The 26,354-nt window shown below is 46.4% G+C and overlaps 1 protein-coding gene across 1 annotated transcript in view; it reads left to right on the top strand.

The window, feature by feature from the left end:
• Positions 1–19,786, top strand: part of SNX19 (sorting nexin 19) — a 52,062-nt gene extending 32,276 nt beyond the window's left edge. Inside the window, exons 9-11 of the mRNA XM_084611734.1 lie at positions 13,571–13,755; positions 15,075–15,162; positions 16,190–19,786. Of these exons, the coding sequence (XP_084467860.1) occupies positions 13,571–13,755; positions 15,075–15,162; positions 16,190–16,325 (409 nt within the window). The 3' untranslated portion in view covers positions 16,326–19,786. The remainder of the gene's footprint in view (positions 1–13,570; positions 13,756–15,074; positions 15,163–16,189) is intronic.
• Positions 19,787–26,354: the final 6,568 nt, after the last annotated feature.

Here is a 26,354-nt window from a genome sequence, read left to right as displayed (position 1 = left end):
TTGGATTGAGGCTGCGTTCTGGGTCTCAAGTCTCTTGTTCTTGGAGGTTAGCCCAATGAGTCCCGGATTCTGAATGCAGAGAGAAGTCTGAGAAAGTCTGGAAGGAGTCCAGATTGCAGTCCACTCCACGTATCGCTTATACCAGTGCAGATGTGCTGTGTCAACGTAATATGGGGGTTGCACTTATTTGAAACGGGTCAGCCACACTGGTACAGTGCATCTGCACCGGGGGGGGACACACAAGCACAGCTACATTGGTATGGCTTGTAAATTACACAATCTTAGATTCTTGTGCAAACTAGGGGCCTGTGGTGGAATCTGCATGTAAGGGAGACTACCTTACACCATCTCTCTGAATTTGGTCCAGGTATATATTTCTGTTTCCCAGGATGAGCTCTGTATGACAACACAAGTGTGTGTGTGTGTGTGTGTGAGAGAGAGAGAGAAATCACATTGGATATTGACATAATCCAGTCCTCCCAAAAACCTGGGAATTTTGGATCCACTCTTCGTTTCTCCATCTCAAACAACTTTTCCTTCAGAAACTGTTCTTCCAAATACAGCCAATAAAAACAAGCAAACTCTGTGCTTTGATAGTAGATACTGCATTGTTTTAACCATATCCTTTGTCCTTGGTTTGACTCTTCAAGAGTCAGCACCTTAGTAAGGGCTAATTTATCTCTTCTGCATGGGGTGGGAGATCAGCTATCATTTGGGAAGATAGAGAAGAAAAGACTTTCGGGGGAACAATGCTTCTCTCTTGTGGAAAAGAGTATTTAATTATTTTTCTTTACTGGCTTGCAGAGGGTTAACAGTGTTTTTCTGTATTTTATTTCTGAACTGGGCGAATGAAGCAATCCATGGCTCACAGAGACCGGCCTCTCCCTGGGGTGCTGTTAAGAGCTTCATTGGCTCAATAAACACTTGATGAAGACCTTATCGAAAGCAGGGGAACTTTCTGACTTCATTAAAAATCAAGGGCCTGGGACACTTTTTTTTATCCTCTGTTTCTTTCCCCCTCTCCCGCTTCCCGTGGCTTGGGGAGCAATTCAGTTGCAGCTTTGGTATTTTTATTCCTGCGGAAAGCTTGAGAGCCCTAGAGGAATTAATCCTTCTGGCTGCATATCAGGTGCACCCCAGAGAGCAGCGGGGCAGTATTGCCCCCTCACACCCACACACTAGCCCCAATGTCTCAAACCTGTGAAAGAGGGCTACTCTCGGTGGGGTCAGAGGGGAGAAAGGAAAGGCCTGATGCTCCGTTGCCCTGCAACGTGTCAAATCATTTACACCAGTGTGTGTAAAGCCTTACCATTCTGACTCACTTGGTGCACAGGAGACTGCTGTATCTGGATAAACTCACAAGGCTCGATTCACACCGGGCGTCGCTCTGCTCTGCCGCCTTCTGCGGAGCTGCTCCGGGTTTGCACCATGGCGCGAGGGAGAGCGGCGTGTGCGCTGTGGGTTTAGCAGGTGTGAAATTGGCAAGACAATCTGTTCAACTGGAAGGCGCTGAGCCCTGAAGGATGGAGGCTGCTGCACTGCTGAACAAACACTTCATCATATTGTCCTCGGGCTGGGGGTACGGAACACATTGTTCGCAGTTTAAACCACTGTAAACTTTTTACAGGGCAGTGAGAGACGAACGTTTCCAGTAATTCAAGGAGATGGTTTACTTATTTTCTTCTCTTCTTGGCCAGCTCTTTAAAAGGGCTCAGGGTTCTTCATAGTCTTTAATTTATGGAGGGCTCTTTTTTTCTGTCTGCCCTCTGCAAACAATTCAGCAAACTGGACGAAGGCTGGTTTGCTCTGCAGGCGTCAGATCCAAGTTTTTCAGCTCTGAGCTCTGTGCGTTTCTCTTGACAGCATGAGGGAGAAGCAAACACATAAATTCTGGTGATTGTAGCATCAGCAGGTGCTGAAAGTGGAGGCTGGCAAGGGCGGGGGGGGGGGATATCGTCCTCCTTTATTTTCCATTCCTCTAACTGCTCCTGAAGCAGTTGTTTCCTTGGCTATGTATCCTCATTTCTTTCCCCCTCTCCCGCCCCCCGTGGCTGTGGGAGTGATTCAGTTGCAGCTTTGGTTACTTTTGTCATTTTTTAAAAAAATCAGTTTTATTGTGAGTGAACTTATTCCTGGGGAAGGATCGAGAGCCCTGGAGGAATAAATCCTCCTGGCTGCATATCAGGGGCACCCCAGAGAGCAGCAAGGCAGGATTAACTCCCCCCCGCCCCACCCACCCTCCCACACCCATAAACCAAAAATTCTCATTAAAACAATTCTACAAAGTCATGAATGCTACAGTGTTCTGCAGCTTTGTGCTTATGTTTTGGGCCATTGTTCCATTTGGATACCGTGAGTTAAGAATGGGCTTGTGTTTTAAGGCACTGGACTGGGATTTAGGAGATAGGCATTGAGAGAGGAAGGATTGTCCAGTGTTCAGGGCACTAGCCTAGTACTTGGGAGACCTGGCATCCATTTGCTGAACTCCACAGGCTTCCTGCATGACCTTGGGCAAGTCACTTAGTCTCTCTCTATGTCTCAGTCCCCACTTGTGAAATGGGGGTAACAGCCCTACCCAGCCTCACAGAGCTGATGTTAGGATAAACATGTTAAAGATTGTGAGACGCTCAGATCCTAGGGGCTATGGTAATACAAATAACAATAATACTATCATAAGATGCTTATCTAGATGGACAAGTTCAATACAGCCGCCTTCTGTGGCCTTGGGTGAAGTGAAAGGGTAAATGTCTTAATGATTGGGAGATGCTCACATATACTGTGGTGAAGTATGTAGACACAGGTGTCCTCTCCTGATGAGGAAATTGGGTCAACTAAGGAAGCTTGTTCTCCAAAGAGTCCTTCTGAGGCTTTTCTTTGAGCTAGGGCAAGCTCAGGCAGGATTTTGGAGGGTTAGTGAGAGCTGTTAGGGTACCCATGTGGCACAGGAGTGATCAATCAAGCTCATGTTTCCCTCGCTGTCATGGCGTGGCACATGGATTTAAATAACCTGGAGCATATAAATGAAGAATACTGTTGTAGGTACTGAGACCCATCGGTAGTGTACTTGGTGTAAGAAATAGAATAGAATTGTCCAGGTGCCTCTCTTTTACGGAGGAGGACTGTGTATGTTTTTAAAAAGGGAATCTACCTACTTAGTGTTACAAAGCAAGAGAGGATGCTAGATAAGACATGAGACAAAGAGGTCTAAGAACATAAGAATGGCTATACTGGGTCAGACCAAAGGTCCATCTTCCGACAGTAGCCAATACCAGGTACCCCAGAGGGAATGAACAGAACAGGTAATCATCCAGTGATCCATCCCCTGTCGCCCATTCCCAGCTTCTGGCAAACAGAGGCTAGGGACACCATCCCTGCCCATCCCAGCTGATAGCTATTGATGGACCTATCCTTCATGAACTTATCTAGTTCTTTTTTGAAGCCTGTTATAGTCTTGGCCTTCACAACCTCCTCTGGCAATGAGTTCCACAGGTTGACTGTGCATTGTATGAAGAAATACTTCCTTTTGTTTGTTTTAAACCTGCTGCCTATTGATTTCATTTGGTGATCCCTAGTTTGTGTATTATGAGAAGAAGTAAATAACATTTCCTTATTTACTTTCTCCACACCAGTCATGATTTTATAGATCTCTATCATATCCCCCCTTAGTCGGCTCTTTTCCAAGCTGAAAAGTTCCAGTCTTATTAATCTCTCCTCATATGGCAGCCGTGCCATACCCCAAATCCTTTTTGTTGCCCTTTTCTGAACCTTTTCCAATTCCAATATATCTTTTTTGAGATGGAGTGACCACATCTGCATGCAGTATCCAAGATGTGGGCATACCATGGATTTATATAGAGACAACATGATATTTTCTGTCTTATTATTTATCCCTTTCTTAATGATTCCCAACATTCTGTTTCCTTTTTTGACTGCCACTGCACATTGAGTGGATGTTTTCAGAGAACTCTCCACAATGACTCCAAGATCTTTTTCTTGAGTGATAACAGCTAATTTAGACCCCATCATTTTCTATGTATAGTTGGGATTATGTTTTCCAATCTGTATTACTTTGCATTTATAAACATTGAATTTCATCTGCCATTTTGTTGCCCAGTCACCCAGTTTTGAGAGATCCTTTTGTAGCTCTTCGCAGTCTTCCTTGGACTTAACTATCTTGAGTAGTTTTGTATCATCTGCAAATTTTGCCACCTCACTGTTTACCCCTTTTTCCAGATTATTTATGAATATGTTAAATAGGACTGGGCCCAATACAGACCCCTGGGGGACACCACTATTTAACCCTCTCCATTCTGAAAACTGGCCATTTATTCCTATCCTTTGTTTCCTATCTTTTAACCAGTTACCAATCCATGAGAGAACCTTCCCTCTTATCCCATGACTGCTTACTTTGCTTAAGAGCCTTGGTGAAGGACCTTGTCAAAAGCTTTCTGAAATCTAAATATACTATATCCACTGGATCCCCCTTTTGTCCACATGCTTGTTGACCCCCTCAAAGAATTTTAGTAGATTGGTGAGGCATGATTTCCCTTTACAAAAGCCATGTTGGCTATTCCCCAACAAATTATGTTCATCGATGTGTCTGACAATTTCATTCTTTACTATAGTTTCAACCAGTTTGCCAGGTACTGAAGTCAGGCTTACTGGTCTGTAATTGCTGGGGTCACCTCTGGAGCCCTTTTTAAAAATTGATGTCACATTAGCTATCCTCCAGTTATTTGGTACAGAAGCTGATTTAAATGATAGGTTACAGACTACAGCTAGTAGTCCTGCAATTTCACATCTGAGTTCCTTCAGATCTCTTGGGTGAATACCATCTGTTCCTGGTGACTTATTACTGTTTAGTTTATCTATTTGTTCCAAAACCTCCTCTAATGACACTTCAATCTGGGACAGTTCCTAAGATTTGTCACCTAAAAAAATGGTTCAGGTTTGGGAATCTCCCTCACATCCTCAGCTGTGAAGACAGATGAAAAGAATTCATTTAGTTTCTCTGCAATTGCGTTACCGTCCTTGAGTGCTCCTTTAGCATTTTGATCGTCCAGTGGCCCCACTGGTTGTTTAGCAGGCTTCCTGCTTCTGATGCACTCAAAAAAAAATTTCTATTCTTTTTGAGTCTTTGGCTACTTCAGACTCTTTTTTGGCCTTCCTAATTATATTTTTACCCTTCATCTGCCAGAGTTTATGCTCCTTTCCCTTTTCCTCACTGGGATTTAACTTCCACTTTTTAAAGGATGCCTTTTTGCCTCTCTCTGCTTCTTTTACTTTGTTGTTTAGCCGTGGTGGCTCTTTTTTGGTTCTCTTACTATATTTTTTAATTTGGGGTATACATTTAAATTGAGCCTCTATTATGGTGTCTTTTAAAAGTTTCCATGCAACTTGCAGGGAGTTTACTTTTGGTGCTGTACTTTTTAATTTCTGTTTAACATAATTTCTTGAGGTGTTGCTCACTCGTGGTCGACTGAAGACTTCAAGGAATTTTTTTTTAAAGAATTGGGATACCTACTCAAAATAACCCTGGCAATACGTTTGTGTTGCTGAGTTTGGAGTAACAATGCACTCTCGGTTCCCTCTGGAGTTTCAGATGGAGGCAGTATTCCCTCACTTCCTATCTCAAGCTGTTGTCGAGTGTTAATGTTGAACACCTAAGGGATTTTGTGGCGATGCTGTACATGGGACAGAGGGATTCCATCCTGGCCCTGCAGTTGAGCTGTTTCTGTTTCTACAACATTCTCAGAACCTTTTGATAGGAGGCATGGATATATTTGCATCTCTCCTTGTGAGTCTCCATGTGTCACCATTCTCTTTGGTATATTGTACTACCTTGGTCTTGTGTGCCTTGCTTTTTACCTTCCTGTTGCCTGGGAGGTGCATTAATTGGCCTCAAGGAATTCAAGTCTCTGTTCCTGAGCAGCTGTTCAGTCATTGATCTCAGGAGGAGGGGGCAAGGTGCTGCTCTGGGATTAGTACACTCATTTCACCTCTTGCAAACATGGGTTTGAATCCTGCTGGAGACTGTGGCCTCAGGGCTTGTTTAGGTGCGGGGCTTCACTGGTTTAACTTAAGGGGATATTGAACTGATTTAGCTAACTTGGTGCAGAAACCTGCATGGGCACTCGTAGTTCAGTTTAAACCAGGCTTACTTCAGTTTAGTTTACATTCATTAGGAACAGGTTTAAGCCAAACTGTAATAAGCCACTTGTAAATTAAAATAAGTGTGTCCACACAAGGGTTTGCAGTGCTTTAGCTAAATTGGTCTAAAAACAGGTTTAAGTTAAACTGGTACAACTCCTGTGTGTAGACAAAGTCTGCCTGACTCCCCTTCGAACCTGCAGGGAAGCTTGACTGATTCACTGTACTCAGCCTTTTCCATTGGCAAGGAATCCAGCAGGTGGTCAGCCACACTCCCTCCGAGGCACAGCAGCCCATCTTGCATTCAGGAGTCAAACAAGATTTCAGTCCACACACAGCTACTTACCCCCTTCTGCTGACTCCCAGGGCGGTGCCTTTACCACAAGACCTTCCCATCTCAGCAGCACCCATTGCCTTTTTCTGGGGAATAGGGCCACTGTATATGCTCATCCCCAAACCCATGTTCCCCAACTACGGGGCTTTCATGTTTATCCTGTTTTGATGGGGCCCCTTCAGTTGACCTTGGAGTTCCATCCTAAGCCCTGGTATTAAACCAGCTCTTTTTTAGCAGCCAGTTCATTCCTCCATCGGCAGCTATTTCAAACAGAGGATCCTTACAGCATGGGCAAGTTATGTGCCTCCAGACAAGAGGCCAGGACCCATTGCCTATGTGTTCTGTCTCTTGACACTGGGCATTTTCAGAGCTTTTTGGTGTCTGAGGCTCAGGGGTGACTTGCTGTCTATTTCAGGTCTCCTCTGCAACACAAGGAGATGGTTCAGTGATGGGTTTGTTTTAATTTCTTTTGGTGCCCTATTTCTGTGTAAAATACCAGAGTGGAAATAGCAACTTATCAGCCATCCAAAATAAAGCCAGTTCTATTTGTGTTTGTCAACGGGTTTATTTCTACCTGATTTCCTCTGTGTGTGTCTCGTCTGGGTGTCTACCTCAAAATATTAGTGCTTTAATAGCACAAAAAATTATTTGTGAATTTAGCGCTGGTGAAAGGTGCCAGATTGGCAGCTTTACACATTTAAGTTCATGCATGAGAAATATTAACCCTTAATAATCGTGTTGCATTGGTGTATCTCTGAGGACTGGATTTTAGCGCAATAGGTCTGCTTGATGGCGATGTCAGAGCACTTGGGTTTGAGTCATCTGGGGTTTTCCATTAATTGATCCAGCCTGCCTCACACAGCAAATAAAATCGCTAAAGCAGAGGTATTTTTACTCATGAACCTTTAATGATCTAACATATTGCTCCTATCTGTCCATAAGAACGGCCAGACTGGCTCAGACCAAAGGTACATCTAGCCCAGTATCCTGTCTTCCAACAGTGGCCAATGCCAGGTGCCCCAGAGGGAATGAACAGAACAGGTCATCATCCAGTGATCCATCCCCTGTCGCCCATTCCCAGCTTCTGGCAAACAGAGGCTAGGGACACCATCCCTGCCCATCTTGGCTAATAGCCATTGATAGACCTATCCTCCATAAACTTATCTAGTTATTTTTTGAACCCTGTTATAGTCTTGGCCTTCACAACCTCCTCTGGCAATGAGTTCCACAGGCTGACTGTGCATTGTGTGAAGAAATACTTCCTTTTGTTTATTATTATTTGGTGACCCTTAGTTCTTGTATTATGAGAAGCAGTGAACAACACTTCCTTATTTACTTTCTCCACAGCAGTCATGATTTTATAGACCTCTACCATATCCCCCCTTAGTCATCTCTTTTCCAAGCTGAAAAGTCTGTATTTTTAATCTCTCTTATGCAAGCTGTTCCATACCCCTAATAATTTTTGTTGCCCTTTTTTGTACCTTTTCCAATTCCAATATATCTTTTTTGAGATGAGCCACCCAGATCTGCACGCAGTATTCAAGGTGTGGGCATACCATGGATTTATATAGAGGCAATATGATATTTTCTGTCTTATTATTTATCCCGTTCTTAATGATTCCCAACATTCTGTTTTCTTTTTTGACTGCCGCTGCACATTGAGTGGATGTTTTCAGAGAAATCTCCACAATGACTCCAAGATCTCTTTCTTGAGTTGTAACAGCTCATTTAGACCCCATCATTTTCTATGTATAGTTGGGATTATGTTTTCCAATGTGCATTACTTTGCACTTATCAATGTTGAATTTTATCTGCCATTTTGTCACTCAGTCACCTAGTTTTGTGAGATCCTTTTGTACTCCTCACTGTCTGCTTGGGACTTAACTATCTTGAGTAGAATCATAGGATCCTAAAATATTATGGTTGGAAGAGACCTCAGGAGGTCATGTAGTCCAACCCCCTGCTCAAAGCAGGACCAACAACAACTAAATCATCCCAGTCAGGGCTTTGTCAAGCCAGGCCTTAAAAACCTCTAAGGATGGAGATTCCACCATCTCTCTAGGTAACCCATTCCAGTGCTTCACCACCCTCCTAGTGAAATAGTGTTTCCTAATATCCAACCTAGACCTCCTGCACTGCAACTTGAGACCATTGCTTCTTGTTCTGTCATCTGCCACCACTGAGAACAGCTGCGCTCCATCTTCTTTTGAACCCCTCTTCAAGTAGTTGAAGGCTGCTATCAAATCCCGCCTCACTCTTCTCTTCTGCAGACTAAATAACCCCAGTTCCCTCAGCCTCTTCTTGTAAGTCATGCCCCAGCCCCCTAATCATTTTCGTTGCCCTCCGCTGGACTCTCTCCAATTTGTCCACATCCCTTCTGTAGTGGGGGGACCAAAACTGGACACAATACTCCAGGTGTGGCCTCACCAGTGCCGAATAGAGGGGAATAATCTCTTCCCTCAATCTGCTGGGAATGCTCCTACTAATACAGCCCAATATACCATTGGCCTTCTTGGCAACAACGGCACACTGCTGACTTATATCCAGCTTCTCATCCACTGTAATCCCCAGGTTCTTTTCTGCAGAACTGCTCTTAGCCAGTTGGTCCCAGCCTGTAGCGGTGCATGGGATTCTTCCTTCCTAAGTGCAGGACTCTGCACTTGTCCTTGTTGAACCTCATCAGATTTCTTTTGGTCCAATCCTCCAGTTTGTCTAGGTCACTCTGAACCCTATCCCTACTCTCCAGCTTATCTACTTCTCCCCCCAGCTTAGTATCATTTGTAAACTTGCTGAGGGTGCAATTCATCCCATCATCCAGATCGTTAATAAAGACGTTGAACAAAACCGGTCCAGGACCGACCCCTGGGGCACTCCACCTGATACTGGTTGCCAACTAGACATCGAGCCATTGATCACTACCCGTTGAGCCTGACGATCTAGCCAGATTTCTATCCACCTTATAGTCCATTCATCCAGCCCATACTTCTTTTAACTTGCTGGCAAGAACACCATGGGAGACCGTGTCCAAAGCTTTGCTAAAGTAGTTTTGTATCATCTGCAAATTTGGCCACCTCACTGTTTACCCCTTTTTCCCAGATCATGTATGACTACGTTGACTAGGACCTGGCCCAGTACAGACCCCCTGGGGGACACCACTATTTAGTGCTCTCCATTCTGAAAACAGACCGTTTATTCCTACCCTTTGTTTCCTGTCTTTTAACCAGTCACCGATCCATGAGGGGACTGTGCCCGCTGCTCCCAGGGCAGCGGCTCTCAGGGACGGAATGTGCTGGGTTAGATGGAACCCGGGTCCGATTTTGTCGAGCAATCCCGACCTTCCTAGCCTTTTCTTGGTGGGTCCGCCCTTTAATGGGGTGGTGGAGGGGAGCCCCCATCGGCTGTGCCACAACTATCCCTGCACTTCCTTTCCCTCCTCAACTTTTGTGTCTCCTTTCTTTTCTTTCCCTCACCTCGCTGCCTAATCTTGATTCTTTTCAGTTCTCTCTCTGTGGAGATTCTCCATCTCTCTGGTCCCCCAGCCCACCAGAGCTGACAGACTGTTTGGAAAAAGTGGAGCCCACTGGTGATCGAAAGGAGCCAGGACATCTGTGCTCTTGCAGCTAAGCACAGCTGGGACAGCAGCCTGCATCCCTGCCCACAGGAGCTGTTCCTGAAACTGGCTGCATTAGGGGCAGGAGCAGGGAGAGGGAGAAAACTTGGGCACCTTTTGAAGAGCTATCTGCTGCTTTGCCCACCTCAGCAGGAGCACATGGGGAGCGAGTCTGGATCAGCCTTCTCCTCTGTTCCTGCACTCAGTCCCCAATTTGGGAAGCACAGAGCTAGACTGAAAATACAAAATCATAGAGTGTAATAAATAACCCCCTCCCCATCCTGGGCTTTATAATCACAAGAGCGCTATGGCCTGTAACCATTTGCACGTCCTGTCCCCTAACTGGATGAGAGTAAGTCTTCAGAGTGAGGCTTACACTGCTGATACTGATGATTCCACAATCAAAATTAACTTTCTGCAACATTTGCTTTAAAATTGCTCTTTTGGTGATGTTCCCGCCAGGAAACATGTTTGCTCTTTGTAGGAAGGAAGCACATAAAGGTTGTTGAACACAGTGGAGATTAATCCAGTGAAGCATTTGATCTAACATCCCTGGAAAGGTCCTTGGCCTGATTGCTGAGCTTTAACCCTACATCCCCGAAGTTCTGTGACCCTCTCAGACACCATCTGTCATACTTGGAAATCTGTTAATTAACTTGATTTTAAGCATGACATTGCCCCTAAAGTAGGCGCAGTTCCACACCTTGAAAACCATGTGTGTTAGTTGTGGTTGACCCTAGAGTGTACCATGACCAACTAAGCATGACTAGCAAGATTTTAAAGTGTGCTGATGCTGGGGGCAAAGTTGGGTTTAAGCCAACGCACTTTCAAACGTGACTGTTGCCCTAGATAGGACTCTTGTTACCTTGCTGTCTAAGGCTGGTGCAAACTAGCCTATTGATCCCAAGGGCATGCTCGGATAGCATAAGAAGGCTCTGATCCTGGTTGGAACCATGGGGCACTGTGGCAATACCCACAGAAGCACTGCTGATGGTACCTTTTCCCTAGCTGTCCCAAGTCTCTGGGATAACCATCCAGCTCCCCCAGAGGAGTGCCAGGAACAGGGCTGTTTTGAGAGGGATTACAAAGACCTTACAGCTCTGTGGAACCAAGACTGGTTTTATTTTCCTGTCTTCTTTACTTTTATTCATAGTTTTTAACAGGTGCGCACGCGCACAACTTCCATGTGGATCCTGGAAGCCTGTTGTTAGGGAGATGTATTCCTTAGGATGTAAGGCAGGGGCACATGAGGAATGATATCACTGTAGCTCTGCCCCTTGACAACCATTGGTACTACCCAGAGATTTCTCCCTCACTTACCTTTGGGTGTTTCTATTCTTAGTGCCACTCTTGTTCTGTCCACTTGCATTTGGAAGCCGGGAAAGAAGCCCTTGGCCAGCATGCCCAGGCTGAGAAGAATGCAGACAGTCTGGCAGAGCGCAGGTTAAATAAAGTTTGTCTTGGCAGGGCCCAGCTCTTGGACGTACTACAAGCCACTGGAGTACAGTGATGATGGAATTACAAACACAAGCACCAGCACAGGCTGCCAAATGGGACAGGTCTCCCGACACTGCTTGTGGGCTGCTATCTGCTGGAACTCTGTGGGTATGTCTACACAACAACTAGACACCCACGGCTTCCCATGCCAGCCAACTCAGCTTGCAAGGCTTGGGCTGCTGGGCTGTTTCCTTGCTGTGTAGACTTCCAGGCTCGGGCTGAATCCCAGACTCTAGGAGGTGGAAAATGGAAGGCCTGGAGAAATTGCAAGCTTTCCCCATTGTCAACACTCCACTGTTTCCTGTCGAGCCCCCTGCTGGCACAGACTGAGGAGAGAGCACGTTTCCCACAGCCGGCGGTATTGCACCAGTCTTTTCAGTGCTATGGAGCTGAATCCTGGTTCTGCTGAAGTCAGTGGGAGTCTTGGCATTGATGTGAGTGGCATCAGGATTAAGATCATGCTTCCCCAGGAGGCCTATGGGGTTCCACTCTGCATGGCTGATTTTTGGGGGCAGAGGGAGCTCCAAAGCTGACGGCTGGCTGACTGCAGAGGCATTTTCTGGTACTTGGGAGAGTGCTGTAATGTTTTGGAGTCTGGGGATCCACACTAGATTTAGTAACATTTTCTGGCCAGCATGGGTGGTGTCAACGAACCTTTCCTGCACTGGCTGCACATGCCTCCTGGCTCCTATCCGGAATGACATTCCTGTGGCTGTAGCCTCGGGATTTGCAGGTTGTTACCATATAAAGGGCATAGTCCTGTCGCAGCAGGAGAGCCAGTGTGAAGTTTTTTTGGAGGGTACATAACTTTCCTTTTAATAGATGGATGGCATAGATTTTTGGATGCAAGCTGCAATGATTTCACTGCCCTCCAGTGATGGAGATGAGCAGAACTGAGAAGGATGGGAGGGAAAGCTGGCAAAGGAGATGAGTACAAAACACAAGGACAGTCTCACCTCCCTGCCCTAGGAGGTTATAGCTTTGGTCTTAAGAACTAGCATTACTAAAGACCTTCAGTTGTCTCCTTAGAGTCCTTCAGCCCCTTCTATTCCCAAGCATCTCCCCTTAGCCTTTACTCACTCTCCCCCAACCCAAACGAGGACTGGCTTTTGGCACAAGCAATGGGAAAACACCACGTGGTGTCCTGTATTGACTTTCTCTACTAGCAGTGGGACAGGACAAGGAAGGCACTCAACGCCAGACCAGATTCCCTCGCCAGGCTGTGCTGGCAATGGGATTAGGGAGGGGAGGAAAATTGGTAATATAACATACTCCCCTCTGCTACCACAGCTTAGGGGCATGCTGCTGCTTGGGGGCTTCCGGATCCCCTGGGAGCTGTCTTCCCTTTACAGTGAAGCATCAAGAATGCCTGTTTTTGGCTTTGGGGTGGGGTGGGGCAGGGTAGGGATCAGGCTGGTCTCTGAGCTGGGTTGATTCTGAAATCAAAAGCATTAAAGATGCTCTTGGCAATAAGGCACCCGATTTGGAGCAAGGAGCCCTGGGCTCTACTCCCATCGGTGCCAAAGTCTGCCCTCGAGCCATTCATTAAGAGCTAGAGCAATCCACAGGCTTGAAGGACTAGTCTGACCTGTACAGCACAGGCCACGGTCCCATTGGTGGCCAGTTCCATGAGTAGCTCTCTTGACATTGTGTGAGTAACTCCTTCACAGTGCAAGCAAGAGGGTCACTAATCTGGCCCTTGTGCTCTGTGCCTACATTTTCCCATCTGGAGATTGGGAGTAGTCATCTCTAGCTGCCTCACAGGTGGCTGAGGAGCAGCAGCTAATGAATGGCTGTGAAGTGGCTGTGATACCCTGTGGGCCGTTGCTGTGAAGGGAGGAACATTTTATAAAGCCCATCAACCCTTCTCCAGGAGTCCCGGATAAGTGGGAGGCTCAAGAGCTAATTCCCACTGTAGCCATCTTTCACCTCTCTCTCTCTCTCTCTCTCTCCCCCCCCCCCCCCATGCCTGCCTGCAGATGGCTGGAAGTGCAGGTGACTAACCTGACCTGCACTCAGCGCTGGGTCCAGTACCTCCGATTGCTGCAGGAATCCATATGGCCCGGGGGAGTCTTACCAGCGGTGCCTAAACCTGTCAGGACGCAGGAGCAGAAGGAGGTGACGGCACAGCAGGCCTTGCAGAGCCTGATGGGACTCCTTCCTGGTGAGTTTGCCGTGCGATAAACACCCAAGGGCTCTCTAGCTGTGGGATCTGGCTAACGGGCCTTGGCTCTTTAGGGATCAGGTTCTGAAATCCATTCCACCACTTCGCCATGTGAGAGAGCCGGTGCAATAGTGACACCTGGAACCAGTGCTTAATGTGCCGCAGATGCTGAGCACCATGGGCTGTTAGCACTGCAAATGAACGGGAGTTTGTCATAGGCTCATTGGCCATCCCTGAAACCAGTGCAAGGCAGAGGGTTGGGGAGCCCCACAAGTGACCCCATTGCATTGTCACCTCTAGAGATCTGGTTTCCAAGCATGAGAGAGCCTGCTTGTGTTTACCCATGTGTGATACCAGAGGCATGGACTTGAAGCCGTCCCTTCTTTGCCCCCCTTTGGTGTGTTTAGTGTGAAACACTTTGGAAAATAGCAATTCTCGCTCTCTAAACTCTGTGCAGTTTTGACACCATTGTCAGCCACGGCAAGATCCAAGACCTGGCAAATTCACCTCACCTCAGGAGTTAAATGACCCATCAATAGGGCTCCCACTAGTTCCAAGTGAACAGCCACCGCGCTGCCCCAGGGTTACTCGAGATAATTCACACAGCCATCTCAGCAAAGTCCAGTACTCTGCGGGAGAGAGAGCCTGCCATTTGGTGACTTCTAAATACAGGCCTCCTCATCTCCCACCTTTAGTACTGGCCACTCAGTAGGTGGTGCTCCTACTTCAGAGCCACTCTCTAGGGAGGCAGTGCCCCAGCACAGCAAGAAGGTGCTGTTCCGCTGAAGGTACTATCTTTCAAAGGAGGTATAAAACAGAATTCTTTCTGCTATCATTAAAAAAAAATCAGGACGCTTCTCCACATGACTAAAATCATTACCCCTGATATGCTGGCCAGATGGTGTTCTTTTACATTTCCCTCTGTCTTAAAACAGCTGCTGTCTGGTTCACCCCAGAGGTGGCTGCATTTCAGAAGTGGGTGAAGTAATCCATCTGTGGATAATTTGTAAAGCATGTTAAGATTCTTCTCCATCTGCTGTTTATTATAACTAGCCAGAGGTTGTCTCTTTGGTCCGGAAGCTCTCTTCTACATTTGGTTCTAGAGCTGGATGTTATGTCTGGTATTAAGATTGGGCTTTAAGATGTGTGTTTTCCTGGTATTTCTCCAAGTCGGGGGAGGAGGGGCATCATTTTCTGGGACATCTAATCAGATAGAAAAGCCTCTTTAACATCCACTGAGTTCCTGAACAAGTGCAATGCGCCCTGCGTTGTAATTTAGATGTGGGTTTTTAAAGACAGTGTCTCTCTGATGTTAACAGACTTAATTCTGGAAATCCTTGGGACAAGCAGATGTCGACTGAGCTGGAACCTGGTCCTTGAGTCACTACATCAACCCATCATAAACAGGTAGCCTTGACAATGGGGCCTTCTTAGCCTCCATAAGCCAGAGTCATTGCTATGCAATAACCAAGTAGTGCGTTGCGCGATGGACTCCCTTGAAAAACCTCACTTAGAAAGTTTCTGATGATGAGGAATCTCACTGGAATGAACAGACTCTTTCAGGCCAAGGGCTCTCACTGCAAAAGTTCATCTCCTGAGGCTTTGACGTGAGGTGACGATCAGAAAATATCAACCTCAACATGCTATGAATTATCTCAGGTGATCTGCTGATTTCATTGATGCAAATAGCTTGGCAGGAGACGAATCTGGGGTTGTCCCATTGTTTGGAAAGGCTTTTAAGTTAGGCTACGTCTACATCACAGGTGTGATTTTCCCCAGCCTGCATACACACACTCACACTAGCTCTCACAGAGCTAGCGTGAGTATAAACAGCCGTGTGGCCACGGTAGCATGGGTCATAGCAGCGGGGGCACGGCTGAGCTGTGCTGAGTACATACCCGCCGGTTTCAGGCGGGTTTACACTCTGGATGGCCCAGCCCTACCTCTGTTGCCGCTGCCTGTGATGCCACAGCTACACTGCTCTTTATAGTTTATAGCTCGATCAAAATCAAAGTGGTCCCCGTGGGCAGAGCCGGTCAGGAAGTCCTATTCAGGGCTTTCGTGAGCAGGCAGTGGATGTGTTGCGTGCACAGATGGCTCGCCACTGAGCATTATGTAAACATAGATTTAGTATGCATCTCTGAGCCCCTCTGCTGCACTCTCCATACTAATGAGTCTAACCTTCCCAACTTCTCAGCAGCCTCAGGCAACCACTGTTTGGGGGGGGATCACCCACCCATTGAAGCATTTCCTCCCCCTCTTCCCATGTGTGGGATTTCCCCCCCCCTTACCCCAGCCTGGGGCTCTGCAGTGAATTTGGCCTCTAATGGATGCCTTGTACATAGGTGCACACCCTGCTTGAGCGAGTGCAAATGTGTCAGACTCCAGCCTCTTTGCATTGACAAGCCTGTGTTTTCTCCTCTGTCTCTTTCAGGCACTTGGTTTACCGCCTCTCCGACGTCCTGCTGGAGTTTTTGATACTTAACAACTCCAGTGATGATCCCAAAACAACAACTGTAACTTCATCTGTCTCTAACAGCCTCGAGACAGCAGGCATTTCCCCACATTAACCAGGGCTGCTGTTGCCAGCAGCAAAGAAGAATGGGCAGCAGAGAAAAGAATTCACAGGCATCAGGTCACTGGCATTCAGTGTTTGCTGGACAGGGCTGGAAGTTTCTTAATTAACTACCCCAGCCAGTCTGACATGAGGCTTCTTTCAGGCTTCCCCTTGTTGGCAGGGTGACTGACTATGCCCAGTGTGAGCAGGTGGAGATGTTTGTCTGTAACATAAGTGTCCATTCCATGGCTCACGTGATGGCGAGCAAGGTGCTCCCAGTGGGAAAGCGCCTGATCTCTCTAGGGGCAAGCAGGCTGCGAAGTGAGGCCAGGCCAGCCACAAATCCTACTTGGATGTAATTTCATGCCCGGCATATCTCTTGAATCTGAGTAGTCCTGACCCAGAATGGTCGGTGGCACATCAGGGTTGGTTCGAGGGCGTCAGGCCCTGGCACTGATGTGCAGAGACATGACCCCAGGACGTTCCATCAGCTGAACACCCATCGACTCGCATGCCATATAAGGCAAAGAGAAGAAGGAATGCAGCCCTTATTCCTAGTAAATAAATTCACCACTTAGCTCCTCATTGAGTGAAGGCTGCATGGTGCTGAGATTCCTGCCTGGCCTTCTCCCGTTCAGGGTGGATATCTGTGAGTGCGGAAATCCTCATCCCACCCTTGTTCCTCCCCAGAGAGATGAGATGGAGACAAGGAGACATCCCCAGGGAGAGTTCCTGCCTTTGGTGTTGTCCTTCCTGTCTCCATGCACATCCTCCCTGGCACCTTTCCCTGCCCATCGCCCACTCTGATTTGCCTGCCCAGCATGAAGAATGGGGGGAAGAAATCCACCTCCCTCTGGATGATGGAGTGGAACCTCCTAGATGGAGACACTGGAGACGTGAACATAGCCCCCAAGTCAGCCTCATAAGCAACCGTCCAAATCTGTGGGAACTGCAGAGTGATGGGTAACGAGCGGAAAGCTCCTGCCTTGCCTTAGGGGCAGGGGAAGGTGCCTCACACCATCTCAACACCAAGAGAATGTTGTTCTGAGATCCCTCGCCGCCAAGGCTGAGGAGAGGGATCTGGGGTGAAACAGAACTGGAGAGCACCGCACCCATCCCCAAGTCATCTGCCTGTGCAGGGAAGATTGAAGATTATGGGGCAATGGCTCCCCCACCCCACGTTGTCTTGTAAGTGGGGATTGTTAAGGGTCCTGGGGTTACAATTCAGGCACCGCACCACAGGCGAGCAGCAGCTTCTTTAGCATGAAGGCCGGGTGCTTCTTGGAAGTGAGACCATCCCTGATCTCCGCTTCACCAGAGGATCTCTCCCATTGATTCGTGGCCGGGCCACTCTGTGGAGGAAAGAACTGACCTATATCAGACACAAGGGGAAATAAATTAGTTTCTGTAACCATAGACTGCCTCTTGCAGCAAGTTCTTGGAGATCCATCACCTCACTGGTGCTCAAAGGAGTTTATCATACAGCTCTCATTGGTAGATAAGTGGGAGGGTGGTTAAAGCAGGCAGGGGGTGTCCGGACCCCAGGGTTCCATCCCCAGCTCTGCCCTGGCTTGCTGTGTGACCATGAGCAAGTCACTTTAACCTTGTTGTGCCTCAGTTTCCCTAGCTGCAAAATTGGGAGGGATGTTGTTAGGGTTGATCTATTATTTGCAAAGTGCTGTAGAGACAGGGTATGTTATAGAAGCAGCACAAGGTGGTATTATATATCTATTGCCCATCACTGTACGATGCCCCAGGGTGACAATCTCTACAGCATAGCAAAGGCTTCAAGTGGCATCATGGGCTTATGGTGCCCCGCTGTTGAATTAATGTTAAAGCAGGTGAACAGGGAGTAAGAGCATCAACAAAACTATTTGCATTTCCTCCAGCACATGGGCCACATTTCACCAGGTCACAAGCCACAGTCTGGCTGGCATTGGACTTTTTCATCCAAGAGGACCCTGCCTCCTGTGATTCTCTACAGTTTAAAATAGATAATGGGCGAGAGCTGGCATGAGAGAGGCCTGCAAGGTCATGGCCATCATGTCCATTCTACACTACATCCCAATGTGCTTGTCCTCTCTTACAAGGGTTACACGCAGTTACCCAGGAACTGAAAGGGACGTGCATTAGCCTGTCACACCCACCCACTAGTCCCCAACCATTGTGCTGGATTTGGGTGCGCATCATTTTCACTGTAGAGGACATTTAGCCAGAGGGGTGAGTAACACTAGTGCAGGTAGCCTTGAAGACACAGACCCTCCTCTTTCCATAGGGAGACAGTCTCCCGTGTGGGTATCTACTCTTCGGGGTGTGTACTGCCTACAAGTATGTGAAAGGTATAAGTACCAGGACCAGGGGAGGGGGTCATTTAGGATGGTCTGAGGGTGCCCGAAAGCTAAGAGGAATTGGATGAAATGGAGCAAACCGAAATTTTAGGCTGCCTATGAGCGAAAACTTCCTAACAATGCTATGGTCTCTTAGGGGAAGGAATAGCCTCCCAGATGGAAAGGGAGAAAGTCCATTGTTTGAGTCATTTAACACTGAATTTGGGCAAAGAATTGGAGAACATACCATAGGGGACAATCCATCCCACAGTGGCAGAAAGTGTGGAGTAGAAGGTGGGACCCAATAGGTTTCCCATTTCCAATTTCTCTTTGTCATTCTTAAGCCACAGGTTGCCCTTCAGCATCCCATTTCACTTCTTCCTCCTCACTCCCTGGCTTTCTATTTTGCTCCTCTGTCCCATAATTTTGGTTTACAGCATACCCTGACCTGCCTTGCCTGAAAGGAGTCTAGGAGAGGCCCTAAGAGAAGAGACCATCAGCCAGAATCTTATGTAATATTACTGAGCCCTGTTGCAGGTCTGGCTGGTGGCTTCCCTGGTTTTTTTGGTCTGCTCCATGGCTGTAACCTCATGTTTTGGGTGTCTCAGGTCATACCCAGTGTAAACCAGAGAGGACAAAATAAAGTCTGGTTGGTGGGAAGGTGGGTTAGTCCCTCACCTATAAATCAGATCCTGCAGTGTCGAAGGGGAGAAAGGGGGTGATATTTGGAATCCTTAAAGCCATGGAATATAGCATTGGGTGGTAGAGAGGGTGAGCCTAGGGTTCTCACCTGTCGAGAGGGTTCGAATATCCTGCCTGGAACTCTGACTTCTGACGTTCCTTGAGGGCAGCTTTTCATGAATATATCCGTTGCCATTCATCATATGGGGCATAGGGAGTGAGTTCCTCTTGCAGATTATGAAGGATGTAACCAGAGACCTGTCACTTTGGTGGGAGGCTGGTGTCAGTGAGTTGCGGTTGTAATGCACTATTGCTTTGTCCTTGCGTTGTACTATCCCTTTGTCCGTGGCTCTCAGAGCACTTTGCAGACTTCACTGAATGGTGCTCCAGAATGCCCTTGCGGGGTAAAGCAGTGTTATTGTCCCTGTTTTACATGTGGAGGAAATAAAGCAGAGATGTGAAGTGACTTGCCTGTGTTCACTTTGTGAGTCAGATGCAGAGGTAGGAATAGAAAAACTGGTAATGGCTCACCCTGGTGGCCCCAATCTGTATTTTGTCATTAAGGAACACACATCCTATTAAGATCAGTATTTTCTTAGTGTTTCTGCCTGTGCACAGGCCATCTCGCCCGAGTTTGCAAATGAAATGGAAAATGATGATGAGAAAAAGTAGTTTCCCATGTTCAGTCTGAGCTGAAAATTTACCTCCTCTTATCTATCACAAAAAATACCTCTTTAGCAAAAAAAAAAAAAAAAAAAAAGGGCAGCTTTGACTCATGCTGTCCCCCTCTTGCTACAACATGTTCAGCAAACTCTGTTTATTGGCAGGAATTTAGGGGCTTATCGCAGCCTGCTAATAAAGGGGCATTTGCAGGAACTGGAGAGCAGCAAGGAGATTTCAGTACTTTAGGACTCAGAAGCAAAAGTCCCACAGTTACATGCCCCTACCCGAGATCTAGAACAGAGCACAGCTCAGACTGAGCAAATCCCATGCTCCTTTTCAGGAGGAGCCTTAGTCACTGAGTTAGTTGTCATGTGAAAGAAACAAAAATAAATATTGACCGCAGGTGTGGCTAGTACTAGAGAGGTAGTGTGGTCAAAGAGCTAGGCTGGAGACCCGGGTTCTATTCCTAGATCTGCCACTACCATGTTTTGTGACCTTGGGAAAATCATTTCACTTCTCTATGCCTCTTTCCACACCTACCATTTGCCTTTGGGGGCAGGGACTGTCTCTCACTATGTGTATGTACAGTACCTAGCGCAACGGGGCCCTAGTCTTTGTTGGGGCTTCTAGACTCTACCATAATATAAATAATAACTATTATACCTAGAAAAGTAACAACCCCTCATTTATATACAGCAAAAATAGCAGCTGCATACTTAACCAAGAATTGTAATTCTGCACCAAATCCCCATGTCTTCACCTGGGTACAAAAACTGACCGCCAACTATATGCAGACTTACTAGTGTATGATAATATTGCAACACATACTTGTGTATAACAGTACTGTCCCAAGAACCTGTATATATGAATGTAGACAAATATTTTACCATGTGACCTGTGTTCTTATTCTAATCTGTATATAATAATACCCTACCTAAAAATGTATACCTGTTTGTGGATTTAAAATGTTTATTTACTGGGAAATATCCCTACAAACCACACACTATGAAGAAAGAAGAGAATAAAGCAGGGAGGATGACAAGAAAAGGCTGAGGAGAGACGGGGGAGTGGGTTGATAGTGTGTCCCAGAATGAAGGAGGCAAATCCTTGGATAGAGGAGAGTGCAGTAGTTTGGAACTGGAAAGAACCATCAGCTTTTGCTGTGCAAATATTGGCCAGTTTGACTAGAGAGAAGAATGCTGCCGTTTTCACCAGCTCACATGCCTTTATGTGATGGTGATTGATAATTAAAAGCAAAAAGGAGGAGAGAGCTAGAAAAGAAAAATTCCAACTAAGAATTAAAATATTAGGTTGAAAAAAAGGGGAGAAATTGTATACAACTAAGCGCTTGGGTCATATATTATTGCAGATTAGCTTTGCCACAGAAAGATCCCATATGCTCTATGAAATCCCATTACCTATGAGTAAGGGAACATTTGCACAGCACATGTGGCAGGGAGAGCTGCTGGAGCCAAGTTCCCTTCTATAATATCCACCCCAGGATAGATTGGTCCATTTCCAGTGTCAACAGCTCGAGGATTAAGTACTTATCTCTCTGCAGAACACTGGATAATTAATACCAGATCCAACTCAGGGCTACACTCCACAGAACCTGCTTGGAGCTATATCCCTGGTTGAATGTTAATCTAACGCACCCGAAGGACTTGCACAGTGGCGCAAGGTTTCTCACTGCACCAGATGTGCAGGCATGGCCTTGCTGGCATAGACAAGTGAGGTACCTGTCTGCTAGGGTGAATAACCAACAGCTGTACCACTTTGTGCTGGGCTAGTGTCAGAGCGCTGCAGTCATCCCCTAGGGCTGCAGGACATGGGGATGATGACGACTTATCAGGAGGCCTTTTCCTCCACCTGAGTACTGGAATGATGGTGCTCATGGGTGATGGGATTGATTTGCCATCTGTGGGGTGAGATGTGAAACCCAGGCACTTCTGGCCAGAAAAGATTTCATAGTTTGTTTATTTATCTTATTTAATAATACTGTTATCCTGGACAAAATTCAACTCAGGTAGTTATATTCTTCTTACCTTAATGCCACCCCATCTTCCAGTCTCATCTGGATATATTCATCCCTAGTTCATCTCTGAACTTTGCCCATACTGTTACATTTTAGTACAACTTCTCTAGCCTCTCTACCACCTCCAGCACCTACTTATACCATTCTGCAGTATTGGATCAGACAGAAACCTCTGCCTACTGAACCGCCTACATCACTTTCTGCAGCCCCCTGGAGTTTCTGTAGGAGTCTCCCGCAATTATCAACCTTGCTGAACTAAGGAAAGTTGATGAGGTCACAGCTCTAGGGATGGGGATGGCAGCAGGCTATAGATAAGGAAGTTGTCTCATTCAAAGCCGGGCAGAAAACAAATGTCGTCCATAACGGTGCGCTGTGACTAGCTCTTTAAACAGAATCTGATCTATACTATTTTGTGTAACCCACTTCTGCTTCCACAATCAGTGGAAGGGCATAGGAAAGCTGCTTGCTGAGAGGTAGTGTTGTCTAGTGGATGGCGCAATACACGGGGAGTCTCTTTCCAGCTGTGACTTGCTGTGTGATGTCACTTCACCCTGCTGTGCCTCCATTTCCCCTTTGAAGACTTAAGTGCATGCTTCACTTGATGCAGTGTGAATAGTCCCCTTGCCTTTAATGGGACAACTGCCAGTGCCTACAATAAGCCTTTGCAAGATCAGGAGTAGACTGTGCGCCTTTGGTGGCAGGGACTGTCCCTTACTATGTGTATCCAGCACCTAGCACAAAGAGGTCCCCCTCGTAGGAATACAAGTCAGTAAACTGGAGGGCAAATAATAAGGTGAGTATTGTGGCCATCTCTGAGCATCCATGTTCCATTTTAGACGCAACTTGCTTTCTGTCTTTGTGGCCCATGCTGCCCTGTGTCTCAGGCCTTTACATCTTCATCAAGGAACTTTTTTTTTTCAAATGTATTTAAAGTCTTCTTCCTTCCTTTAACCTTTTCATTCCATTCGCTTCACCTCACTGAGACGCTCAAAAGGCTGCTCAAGCATCCCTTGACCGAATCCTCCCAGCACTCAGCACATTCCCTTCCTGTTCCCAGACCCCTTTCTTCCCCTAACATCCTCAAGTGTGGGGTGCACTTGACTGCCATTCCCGAGGAGGGACAAAAGTGGTGAGGATCAAAGACCATAAATCAGTCTTTAAAAATAATACCTACCAAGTCTCTCGAGTGCTGAGTCTGGCAGAAACTCATTAACGATCAGTTTCCCCCTCCCACTCCTTTGCCGTTGGAAATCAACAGAGCCAAACAAAACAGGCTGTCTTTATTGAAGACAGCTGAAGTGTGTGTGCTTAGTGTGAAAACCAAAAGCAAAGCCATTTGCTAAGGCCCCTTTTCCGTGCAGGCCACTTCACATTTATTATGCCAGGGGACAGAGCTCCTTAAATCCTGATGCTCTTTATTTCTGGGTTTTTAACCTGCCCCTTACCTCCCCCTCCTCTTCCGCTTCTGCTCCTTTCTTTTCTTTCTGGTCCTGTGAGAATGGGCTTTTTAATCCCCTGGTACTGCAGATTAAGGCTATTATAGCCTCCCCAACCTGACATTGTCTCAGAGAGGCTCACAGCCAGAACCTTGTGAGCACTCTCTGTCTTTCTGCTCCTGCCTTTCTTCTCGGAACACTAAAACACCATGGCTGACCTTTCCCTGAAGAGGAAAGGACTATACTGTGTGATCACACGTAGGCAGAGGCCAGTCTGTGCAGGTCTCAGGGTGAGGGAAATTAAGACCTAGATGGAAATTAACAAGTAAAAAAGGGGAAGGAGAAAAGATTATGGGAATTAGATTGATTCAAAGCAAAACCCTGGGAGCCGGCCTCTGGTGTGTTAGAAAACTGAACCCAGAGCTGGAGCAAACTTGGTAAATGGTTGTCTCTTTCACAGAACCAACCCAAAAGCCTAGGCCTGAATGTATAGGTGGTAGATGGGGGAACAATAGACACTCCAACCAGGATCCTGATCCAACCTTTACAGGTATATGGTGGGTCACAGAACACTGAATACAAAGACCCTGGAAATATGCAGGGTTCTGTTTAGATTCTGAGCACTTATGGGGTGGGACTGGATCTAACACAATGAGCTCTGATCCTGTTTGGGTCTATAGTTACTATTAGCATACACATTCCTTACACTTTTATTCTGGATCTCAACGCACTCTACAATCTGGGGCTAAGGGACAGGTTCAACTCCCTGCTCTGTCAATGAATCAGAAATGTAAAGCGGGAAGAGACCTTGAGATATCATCAATCCAGCCCCCTGGAGAGAGGCAGGACCAAGTAAACCTAAGACTACTGCTGACAGGTGTTTGTTTAACTTGCTCTTAAAAACCTTCAGTGATGGGGATTCTACAACCGCCCTGGGAAACCTCTTCTAGTGCCTAACTATCCTTAGAGTCACAAAGATTTTTGTAATATCTGAACTAAATCTCCCTTGCTGCAGATTAAGTCCATTACATCTTGTCCTACCTTCTGGAGAACAATTGATCACCATCCTCTTTATAACAGCCCTTAACATATTTAAAGACAGATAGCAGCCACTACCACCCCTTGACCAGTCTTCTTTTTTCTCTATAAGTGTATGCTCTATGCCATTGTCTTCACAGAGGCAGGGAGGGGATAGCCAAACAACAAAGTATTTTGTCCTTTTTAATGTTCCACAATAGTCTGTCTGGTGTCGATGTGTTTTCCCTATTGACTGGGATGTAACACCTTCTGTTGGAGATCAGCACTTTACACTAGTTAATCTCTCTCACCTGTCAGGTGATTTAAAATGTCACAGAGGCTTACAATATAAATGCTTAAATATTACCTTACAATACAATGCAGGCAGCAACTCACAGGCATTCAATACAGTCTAAACACTAAACACATTTCAGAGTAGCAGCTGTGTTAGCCTGTATCCACAAAAAGAAAAGGAGGACTTGTGGCACCTTAGAGACTAACAAATTTATTTGAGCATAAGCTTTCGTGGGCTACAGCATCCGATGAAGTGAGCTGTAGCTCAAGAAAGCTTATGCTCAAATTTGTTAGTCTGTAAGGTGCCACAAGTCCTCCATTTCTTTTTACTAAACACATAATTCAAATACCTATTTTATCAATACTGATGCACAGGTGAGCCAGACTGATTCCAGCTGTGTATTTGTCAGTGTTCAGTTGAGGCATGAGGACCTTGCCATCAACTGGCACCTGGTCTGCCAACATAACAGGCACTGTGTTTGCCCTTCTGCAGTCCTCTAGGACCTCACCCGTCCTCCATGAGTTCTCAAAGATAATTGTCCCTATTTTGCTGCTCTCCCACACTTCCTGTGTGCTGTTGGACAAATCAGTCAGCCTCAGTGCCTCGGTGTCCCCATCTCTAAAATGGGAGTTGTGGTGTAAATTATATTAAAGATTGTGCGGTGTTCGGGTATAATGGTGATGGGGCAATGTAAATACTAAAATTGATGGATTGAAGAAACTCATACAATGCATACACAACTGGGTGTAGCTAAGAGGTGACATTCTGTTTCCACTCAGAGTTTGACCCAAGGCATTAAATTCAGATACAGCTATGTATTCATTATAATTGTTATTGTAGCAGGGTGGGTGGAAAATTCTTATAATGAAGCAGCGCGTTTGCTTTAGCAGATGGTACGCTGGGGTGGGCAGATCTTACAAGCTTCAGAGATTTGATTCAGCACCCATTTGGCAATTATTGGAACCTCTTGGGTTTTCGAGAATGGGCTGGAAATGCCTCCAGCAAGACAACAAGAACTCTGTTGAGTTTTCAGGCGCTTACTGCTTCCATCTTGGCTACAGGAATAATACCCTGTCTTGTTGTATTTTAGCCCTTCCATCATGGAACCAGAGAATATATATATATATATATGGATCAAAGTTAGTCAAGCTTTTGTTAAAATTTAAAAAAATCCTCCAAAACACTTGGGAGCTCAGTGTTTTGGGGGCCAAAGCTCTCTTGCATCCCAGCCGCCGGTAATGAAATAAAAACAAGCGCTTGCCCTTGGAGGAGCTGTACATGTTAAACACTGCCATGTCCAATTCGTAGGAATCCCTTCAGCTCTTTGCAAGGCAAGTCAGAGCCCCTGTAATTATTGGTTCTATAATGAGTGGCCTTTTCCTTCTCTTTGTGTGGCCCATTCACCCCTCCTCACCTCTCCCCACGCACACACTATAAGAGGATATTTGTAATGAAAATCACTCAGCAAAAGTGGAGAACAAAAGCGGGTGAGGAGCGAGCTCTCCGGTAGGGATATTAGAAGCATTAGGCTCCCATCTCCGTCAGGTCTGGGCTCCGCTGTGAGTCTACTGCCAGCATAGAAGGTAGG

The sequence above is a fragment of the Lepidochelys olivacea genome (assembly GCF_965140295.1).
Source record: "Lepidochelys olivacea isolate rLepOli2 genome assembly, chromosome: 22".
Lineage (NCBI taxonomy): Eukaryota > Metazoa > Chordata > Testudines > Cheloniidae > Lepidochelys > Lepidochelys olivacea.
This window is presented reverse-complemented; position numbering and strand designations above follow the sequence as displayed.